At 38.4% G+C, this 10,474-nt stretch overlaps 1 protein-coding gene across 1 annotated transcript in view; it reads left to right on the forward strand.

Moving 5' to 3' along the window:
- Nucleotides 1-9,913, forward strand: part of tbck (TBC1 domain containing kinase) — a 98,835-nt gene extending 88,922 nt beyond the window's left edge. Inside the window, exons 25-26 of the mRNA XM_022684516.2 lie at nucleotides 4,881-5,040; nucleotides 7,242-9,913. Of these exons, the coding sequence (XP_022540237.1) occupies nucleotides 4,881-5,040; nucleotides 7,242-7,352 (271 nt within the window). The 3' untranslated portion in view covers nucleotides 7,353-9,913. The remainder of the gene's footprint in view (nucleotides 1-4,880; nucleotides 5,041-7,241) is intronic.
- The last annotated feature ends 561 nt before the right edge of the window (nucleotides 9,914-10,474 follow it).

The following is a 10,474-nucleotide window of genomic DNA, read 5'->3' on the forward strand; positions in this document are numbered from 1 at the left end:
GTGTAACATAAAATAAACCAATCAGCGTTTCACTTGCCATTCCCTATAAGAGCCAGGGGAGCTCTGACTTTGGCGTGTTCGTATCTTAACAGTGCAGTGCTTTGTGCGTCTCAGCAGAGGATACTGACCTGCGTGTTCACGCTGTGATGATACGGCAGCAATGTTACTTTTTTCTTTATTCTGTTTATTGTTGAGTTAAAAGTCATGTTTGTGCACTGCAGCGCGTCTGCACTGAGATAGGAATGGACTTTGACGATTAACTGTTGTCTAGGTTCATTTCAGTCAGTGAAGCAAAACACGCCAAAATTGACCTGAACACACTTCCAGACCACCATGGCCATCAATATAGATTTATTTCTAAACTCAGACGATGTTTTAACTGCGTTGGCTTTAGGTGTGAAAATAGACTGTTTAAGGGGTGTAAGATAGCAACAAGCTTTGCGACACACCTTGTAAAAGGTTTCCTCTGCTGCCCTGTATAAAGGCTCTCTTTTGGATAGTGTACCTCATGATGAGAGATCATTGACTGCTGCTAGAGATGTCCTAAAAGCCTAAACACTTCTTTGACCAGTTTTAGTGATTGACAGTTTATGGAACCAGCTGTGATGCCAGCTTAATAGTGTGCAGGATCTACAGGCACTGCTGCAACATTTGTGGGCAAAAATGCTATAGGATGCCATACAGAGGATTCATGCCCAGCAGTATCTCATCTTGTGTCCAGGCTAAATGCAGCCCAGCAGGGAACTAGAGCCTCCTGATATGGTTCTTGTACCTTAACAGTTGTACAATTTCCCCTCAAACATTTTTACATATATTTCATTCCATTACAACAACGTCTGTATAATCAAACAGATAAATATTGGTAGTTCAGCTCAGGTATATAAATGTGAGGTCTGAGATTTGAACAAATAGACTTATGACTCATGTACAGTATATCACTTCTAACACAGCACACCAGTCATGATAAGAGCCACTAGCTTTAAAGTCAGGTGTTTGTATAAAGTGAGAAGTTTGCTTGAGACATAGCCGTTCCCCGGAGAACAGGCTGGCTTGAGCAGTTCAGACAGAAGCCAGTGGGCCGTGAGATGTGTGTACTGCTGTCACGCACCACCAGCTTTCTCAGCTTCACCTTAAGGAGGTATGGAAGGACCCGGCCCCTACGCAAAACACCTACACAGCAGCTTACTCACCCTGCTGGACAGTGCTGCCGGACAGCGCACCAGACGTCCTTGCTGCAGACTCTCGTTATTATGCAGCTATGTCCTCTTTTCTGATGGCTTTTAATGAATAGGCTAATTAATTTTCTTTTTTTTTTTTCTTTTTTTACAGTCTTATGCAAGAGTTCGGAAAAAGTTTGTCTCAATTGGTGAAGAAAGTTGTATACGTGTATAGACTTAAACTTAAATTTAGCATTTTCTACATTTCTACATTTTTTTTACAACACAATTCTAATAATTTATTGAATTTAATGTACAGTGGGTTATTTTCACTTTTTTTTTTTTTGTTACCCAACTTTCTCCCCAATTTAGCTTAACCCTCCTATTATGTTCATTTTTCAGGAACAACAATGGTGTTCCCGGGTCAATTTGACCTGGTGCATGTTTAATTATCCAAAAGATATCTGGAAAAAAAAAATCCTAACAAGCAGTGGAACTATTTTATCACTAACTCCATTACTAATAATATAAATCAATATAGTCATTATTTAGTGCAGTGGTGTTCCTCACCTATAACAGGCAATGGTTTAATTAGGATAATTTACTCTTTTTTCATGAAAAAAAATATGTTCAATCTTATATAATACTAATGTTTCACTTCTTTATTACTTTTGAAAGACCAACATATAAAACAATAGTTAAACATTAAAACATTTAAACATAACATTGCAATTTTGTTTTAGATTTAGATTTTGAGGAGTGGTTGCAAACATGTGAGAAAAACTAATTTCATATTAATTTCATGTTGATTACTCTAATTAAGACAAGCAGAAGAATTTTCATACTAGAAAAAAAAACAACTATTTTTCCTAGATCTTTAAACTTTAAAACGGGTCAATTTGACCGAGAACATAACAGGAGGGTTACACAATGATCCCTCACGCTCACGAGAACGTCCTCTATTACTTGCACACTGTGATCTTTTCTGTCCGTTTCCCTCTCTGCTTTTTCACTCGCCGTCCTTTTTGTTCAGTATGAGGTGTCTGCTTTATATATCCAGCTGAGGCTTGTTAGTTCAATTGAAACCAACAGTGTTGCGCTGTCAGGATGTGTACAGATGCTGTTGCGTTCACACTATTTTAAGAATGTGGTCTATGTTCTAATTCATGTCTTATGTGTATCCGACTGCCTCTGAGTGTGGTGTGAAGTCAAGTCCAGTAGTTTTATTGTCAGTTCTGCATATTTACAGGACATACAGGGAATAAGAATTATGTTACTCTCCTTCTCAAAAGTTACAGATAGTACAGAAAATAAGATTATAAATATAAAAGAATGGGAGACATTAAATCTACAATACAGCATGGACACAGATATAGACGTACGTGAGACAAGAGACACAAGACAATAGTGCAATAGTGATGCGGGAGGGGGGGATTGATTAAAGAGGGAATGACAGTACAAAAAAGTACAAAAGTATAAACAGAGCCTGTATAACAGTAGTGCAAATATAGTGGCATATACAGGGGTTGGACAATGAAACAGAAACACCTGGTTTTAGACCACAATAATTTAATGTCCTGACGGACAGTTCTGGTGGAAACAGGAGAGTTGAGGTGCACATTGAATTCTGCCGTGATTTGATCAGCCGTGGTTTTATGTTTTTTGGATACAATCCGGGTTAGCACCCGAACATCCCTTTCAGACAGCTTCCTCTTGCGTCCACAGTTAATCCTGTTGGATGTGGGTCGTCCTTCTTGATGGTGGTACGCTGACATTACCCTGGATACCGTGGCTCTTGATACATCACAAAGACTTGCTAGACTTGCTGTCTTGGTCACAGATGTGCCAGCAAGACGTGCACCAACAATTTGTCCTCTTTTGAACTCTGGTATGTCACACATAATGCTGTGTGCATTGCAATATTTTGAGCAAAACTGTGAGGTACAGTCACCTGGAATTCAGGCTCTCAGTTAACAGCTGTACTGAACTCATCAAGAGTTAATTACTTGAATATCTTGCCTCTTAATGTGTTTGAGAGCATCAGTTGTGAAGTTGTGAAGAGGTAGAGTTGGTATACAGTGAATAGCTCTAATCCATATTATGGCAGGAACTACTCAACTAAATAAAGAAATAAATATTACTTTAAGAAATGAAGGTCAATCCGAAACATTTCAGGATCTTTGAAAGTATCCCTGATTGCAGTGACATGATGAAACTGGCTCTCATCAGGACCGACCCAGGAAAGGAAGAGCAAGAGTTACCCCAGATAAGAGATAAACCTAAATACCTTTCAGAGTATTGTGGTTTAGTGTTTAACACTAAGTTTTAAGTTACTACATGATTCCTTATGTGTTCCTTTATAGTTATTATATGACTTCAGTATTCATTTAAAATGAAGGAAAAAAATAAAAACTTTAAATGAGAAGGTGTGTCCAGACTTTAGAATAGTATTGTTCTAGTAATGTAGACCAACTACTTCAGAAGCATCTTCAGTAAGTTTTAAAGAAGTACATTATAAAAGTATAGAAGTCAGTGAATAGAAAGCCTCTCTAGTAGAGAGTACAGTGATATAAACTCTACTTCTTTTATTGGACAGGCCTGCCCTGTAGAAAGTGCATTAACTCTCTATAGCAGTACTGCGCTTCTGTAAAACACAATCATCATTTTTCATTCATAAATCTCGGCTTATAATTAAATATATCATTATTTCATAATCCATAAGCCTTCGTGTTAGACAGGGCTCGGCTCTTGTGCTTTCTAGATGTGAAATATTAATGCAGTTATTAGATCTTTGTGCTTCTGAGTGAGCGACAGTGGGTCTCGGAGATGACGCTCCACAGCGCCATTGTTAATGGATGTAGTAGAAATTGCTAGTGATTAAAGTTCTTCTGCAGAGACAGGGTAGTTAAAAAGAAGGATTATCCCGATATACCAGACTCTCTCTCTCTCTCTCTCTCTCTCTCTCTCTCTTTTTTTTCCCCCTCTTTTTGATTTTTTTGAGTGATTCAGCACGTTGCTCTGCTGCTCTTCTCCTCCTCCTCCTCTTTTCTCCTGTCTTTAGGACAGCTCCCTCCCTTATTATGTCAAATTTTGCACAATCCCATCCTGGCTGCTTCTCCCTCGTCCCAAGAGGCTATCTTATTGCTTTCATTTGTCTCCATCTTGGTTTGCCGCTGTCCTCCATGCATTCATTCTCATGCCACCATTACTTTACAGTAGAGCTGGAAACTTTCCGGAAGTTCTGTCAGTCTGTCAGGAGGCTGTCGTTTCTCTGTAGACTTTTACATACAGTCAGGAGGCTGTAAGACATGTTTCCAGTATTGAGAGTGGTGTGCTAACTTCATTTATAATAGGCTAAATAGGTACAAATGAGTAGAAACCCAAACCACAGTCATATACATATCTGGAAAAAATTAAGGGGCCACTTCTGTTTCTGAATCAGTTTTTCTGATCAGACCTCAGGTACAGGAACACCGCTGTGATGACGTATCATGTAACGTTTTGACAGTTTGACTAAAACTGGTGGAAATGTGGGCTGGTTCGCTGAAAAGCACCACAGTTCTCATAGGCCTGGACAGAAGTGGTTCAAGAACCAGAGTTCTTTTGGTGGAAAAGTGCAAATAGGGCCCTTTATTCAGATTTAAACTTACTTTGTTTTTTTTATTTTGAGCTAGTGTAAACTGTAGACTGTGTTGGTTTGACCCTTGACTGCATGTGTTGTAGCTTCAGTCGTGGTCACATCCCTGGCAGCATCAATATCCCGTACAGTTCAGTGTTCGGGCCGGACGGGGAGGTGCTTCAGTGCCCTGTGACCAACACACTGACCGGATACAAGGGCAGAGTCATCGTGGTGCTCAGCAACATCATGAAGACCGCAGCTACTGTGAGTATTGCTCTCTCTCTCTCTCTCTCTCTCTCTCTGTGACATTTGTGGTATTTGCCCTCTTACTGAATCAGCGTTCACTAATTCTGGCCCTGACCCTGTGCAACCCCTTCAATAGAGCACAGAATCAGACAGATAGGAGGTTCCCCTCCGGCTGTGTTTGACGGGTCAGATGTTGATGAATAGGGAAAGATTTCAGTTCAAATTCTACATAGCATAGCTTCAGACCCATCAGACCTTTTTTACTCAGTAATAATATGAAGTCATATTATTACTATGACCATGAGAATAGTGTGTAAGCTGTGTAGTTCTGAGAGTGAGTCATCAAATCGTGGACTCGAGTACGCTCTTCAAATGAAGGGTTCTTCTTAGCGATGCTGTAGAAGATCCAGTCCTCTCTCTCTGTAAATAACTATACTTGAAAAGAAATGTGTGATATTAGAGATAATGAGTGAAAGGAACATTTTAAAGGCTTGGAAACCCCTGTTGTTTTATTAGACTGATGTTACAGAAGTAGAAAAGTGATTCTTTTCTTTTAATGGAGTCAATGTCAAATTTCGAGCATTTCTATTGGTCCATTAATCAGAAAATGTGTGTGTTATTGTGAGTAACATCACGGATGCAGTTAAATTGCTGGCACAAGTCAAAGGCATCAGCCATACATCAGTGTTTCTCTTCTCTAGTACTAAAAGCACCCTGCCCCACAGATTTTAGAGGATGGCCTGCTTTCTCACACCCCTATAACTCTGAAAGGATGCATTAAGAACCTAATTAGTTGAATCAGGTGTGTTGAAAGAAGGAAAGCCACCAAAAAACTGCAGGGCAGAGTGTTTCTAGGACAAGAGCTGAGTAACACTGACATAAAAGCAGTGATTATTCACAATAACACACAACCTTGTGGCATATCCGTCAAATAGGTGCCATTTCTGTCCCCAGGAAATGACATGTATAAATGTGCACACAAAAAAACTTTAAAAATTCATTTTATTATTAAGCATAGTATTTTGTACATTGATGTAATTGCGAAAGTAAGATATGTATTTTTTTTTAATAATTAAAAAATAGCATTTGTTACCTGTCCCCACTCTCTAACTATAAACTTTACCCTGAAATATAAATATTAAAATCCTTCAAAGGTGTAATCTTTTTTTTGCATTGTTGTGTGAATATTCTTTTCATAATAAATCAATAATATTTAAATGAAAATACACATTTTAGTTGTGCCCCTGTACTTCACTCATTCCTGTTACCATAAAACAATACCCCATATGAAAAAAATGTGGAACATTCTAGAAAAGTCACATCTACAACAGGAAGTGACATCAGCTGGTTCATCTGAAGATCACGGGAAAACCAAAATTGATTGTATTTATTGTAACTGTGACTGAGGAGGTCAATCTCAGCACTCTGTCCTGTTACCTAAATTAATTCTTAGATCTTATTAGTTTATTTATAAAATACAAATTGTATTTTTTGTAAATCACTAGAATGTGCTCAGTGTCCTCCTGCTATTAGCATAACTATAATTTAGCTATTTTTCATGTTTTTGCTAATTCTATGCAAAAAACTCATTCTTGTTACTTTAATTCCTGTTACACAAAACATAAAAAGTAACAGGAATGAGTGCCAGTAACAGGAGTGAGTTCCAGTAACAGGAATGAGTGCCAGTAACAGGAATGAGTGCCAGTAACAGGAGTGAGTTCCAGTAACTGGAGTGAGTTCCAGTAAAAGGAGTGAGTTCCAGTAACAGGAGTGAGTTCCAGTAACAGGAATGAGTGCCAGTAACAGGAGTGAGTTCCAGTAACAGGAGTGAGTTCCAGTAACAGGAGTGAGTTCCAGTAACAGGAATGAGTGCCAGTAACAGGAGTGAGTTCCAGTAACAGGAGTGAGTTCCAGTAACAGGAGTGAGTTCCAGTAACAGGAATGAGTGCCAGTAACAGGAGTGAGTTCCAGTAACAGGAGTGAGTTCCAGTAACAGGAATGAGTGCCAGTAACAGGAATGAGTGCCAGTAACAGAAGTGATTTTTTTTTGTCATAAATATCAATTATTTGAACATGCAGTAAACCATTTCTTTAAAAGAAAGACTTTCTTGAGAGAAAACCTAAGGAATTAGTGGATTTGCTTTTAAACATGCATCATTTTAACTGTCTGCTTTGATACAGCAGTTTTTACAACAGCAGTTTTTACCTTTTTTCCACAGTTTGCTGCTCACCTGGTAAAAGTGAACTTCCCTCGCGTGTGTGTCCTCGATGGCGGCATGAACAAGATGAAGCCCACTGGTCTCCTTACCGTGCCCTCACCACAGATTTAAATATGTACAGTACAATCTGTATCTGTTTGTGTGTGTTTGGGAAAAGTCAGCCGAAAAGCACTGTTTCTTGTATTTCGTTGTAAAACCCCTGTTTGTAACATGATTAATGTTGCATTTGAGGAAAAGTTTGAGTTTACAGTCATGTGCAAAAGTTCACAATGAAAAAAAATCACAACTTAATTTCGACACAAAACACGTCTGCACATTTCAATGCACAATTACTGTTTTTTTAGCTTAATTTAACATATTAGGAGTTTAATCATAGCATGTACAATGTGTTATGTCACATTTCATATGTAATATATTACTTCAATTAAGAAAATCCATAAATTAATGTTAAATAATACATAATAAATATAAAACATAAAAATGCATTAATAAAAAAGGTGCACTAAAATTTGTTCCACAGTTTTAAGGTTCTCCACAGTTCTCAGTATAAAACAACAGTTTACATTATTCCATTCTTCTTGATATTTTGAACAATTGCCAGACTGTCAGAGAAGTGAAATTCTGTGAAAACTGTAAATACGTCACCAATAGAATACTTGTTCTCTTATTTTCAGCTACAATAATGAACTGTGCATAAGTTAATTAACTTAGCATATGTCTGTATACAGTACATTGTTATTTTTTATGTTGGAACTAATTTTTTATTATTTTTTTTATTATTATTTTGGCCATTCCTTAACTTGAACCTCCACTTGTATTCTTCTATTGATGGAAAATGTGAACTTTTTTTTTTGTTTTTTACTTTATTTTTTGTGCCAAAGGGAATGTATGTATTTGTGTTTGAATAAATACACTGATATGCCAAAAATCATGGAACAGGAAAGAGTGCCGTAAACCATGACTACAGAATGCTGCACTGACCTGTGGGATATGTGTGGCATCTTCTGCATTGAATGTTGATGTGTCCACGTCAGTCATGATCATTACCACACACTGTGCTGTCCACTGTGGGAGGTAATGCATTCTGTGATGTATTCCTGGTACACACGTGACTCTGTGGTTTGAGGAATGTTAAAAGCCCACCTGTAAATCTTTGGAAATGGAAAGTCCCATCATCTGACCCCCACTATCAGGCCTCACTTCAACTCCAATCACTAATTCACATAGTGTGTTTTTCGCACTATAAGGCACACTTAAAATCATTTAATTTCCCCAAAAATTGTCAGTGTGCCTTATGTGTGAATTTTACTTACATTTTTATGTATGAATTTTTAATAAAAAAGCGCTAACTCTTTTGGCGTTCAGAGGCAAGTATGTCAGCCTGTAGCCTTCTGATAAGTCTGGCTAGCACTGTTAGAGCAGCATTAGCATTAATGGCTAACCACGCTAAGCGCTAGCACTTTCGCCATTCAGAGGTGAGTATTTTCACCCTGTAGCTTGCTGCTAACCCCGTCTAGCACTGCTTGAGCAGCTTTAGCATTAGCCACTAAGCGCTAGCTCTTTCACCGTTCAGAGGTGATTATTATTGGCCTACAACCTGCTGTGCTTTACTCACCCAAATAAACCTTTATTCAGGAGAGAAATCTGTATAGATTATCATCCAGCGCTCGTTTGACTGTAAAAGAAAATGTTTTTTAAAGAATTATTAAGAGTTTTGTTACCTCCTTGAAGGAAAACCCTTGTTCCTTACTAGTGTCACATAATGTGCTTTAAAGTCCAGTGCGCCTTATGTATGAAAATAGACCAAAAAAAAAAACGTTCATTAATAGAGCGCCTTATGATCCGGTGCTCCTTATAGTGTGAAAAATACAGCAGTCCTCTCCTATGCTGGCCAGTTTTTAGACTCACAAGACTTACAAGATAACACCTCACAACGTATACAGGTGTGAACGTTTCCAAGCCACCTCTGTCCCATAAGGTAACACTTCATGATCCGTTTACATACTGCTGTTCCATGACTTGTGGCACGTCAGTATGAATGATAATGACTAGGATAGGAGTTTCATTCTGCAGTCTCTTTATGATCAAATCTGTCCTGAGAGAATTCCTCTGCTTTGTCACTTCGTGCTTTGAAGGATGAATATGAAAGCAGGTGCAGGTGTGTGAAGTGTGTGTAGCTTGTCATGCTCGTGCTGTAGATGTGTTTTCTCTTTCTATTCCGCAGCAGCAGCAGCTCTGAAGAGGAGACGAGCGTTCTGACAGCTTTAACATCAGTCATTTTCTGAAGTTCAGGGCAGAGTTTAGGCTCAGGCTCAGTGAGTCTGGCACCTTCAGCTTTTCATTTCTGAAGTGTGATGTTTCCATTACTGTTTGAGTTTTTTGTCGCAGCGTTTCCGCTGGAAATTGATGTGTGAGAACTTCTATTCTGACATGGAACAACTAATTTTATGTTATTAAAGGGACGCTCCGGCCGAACAATGCTAACGTGACTAATGTGACTACAGTGCTAAATGGAATCTGCAGTTTTCACAGTCTGTTAGCCACAGAGTAGCTTTGCTTGGTTAAACTGCCCTTTTCATGCGCATCTCTAATTGACTTTTTCATGTGATTTTTTTTTTTTTTTATTACAGCTAAGCGCTCTGTACAGTTATAAAACAGCTGTGATGAATTCTTTTCATTTCACTGTGTGCATTTATTCAGCTGAAAAAGATGTTTAGACCCTGTTTTTCAGGACCTATTCAGATTGCATTCGTTTATCAGAGGGGCACCAGTTATGAATGCTTCTGGAAGGCAATAAAATGACCAGAGTCTGAGCAGAATCTGGCAAGTTATATTTTTGCTATAAACCCAAATCTTTGATGGTTGTTCAGCATTGTACTCAAAAAACCATGAAAACAGTGGCATGCAAATTTATTATGATACATTTATAACCTGTATAGGTTGTGAGATTATCTTATAAGTGAAGTTGAACACTATCCATTTGAGCAAGGACAGATAGATGGAATAGTCTATTTCTGAATTTTGGCAGAACTTCCTTAGTCCATAGTGTCACATGTGCACCAGAAAAATGTTATAGAAGGCATTACCACCCACAGTGGACAGCGCAGCGCAGTGGGTGAAGATGATAGTGACCGGCAGTGTCTGGCAGAAATCATCACATCCACATTCAGTGCAGGATACCTCACTCTCATATCCCACAGGTCAGTGCAATATTCTTTATCTTTCATTGGACA

This window comes from Astyanax mexicanus, chromosome 7, assembly GCF_023375975.1.
Source record: "Astyanax mexicanus isolate ESR-SI-001 chromosome 7, AstMex3_surface, whole genome shotgun sequence".
In the NCBI taxonomy this organism is placed as follows: domain Eukaryota; kingdom Metazoa; phylum Chordata; class Actinopteri; order Characiformes; family Acestrorhamphidae; genus Astyanax; species Astyanax mexicanus.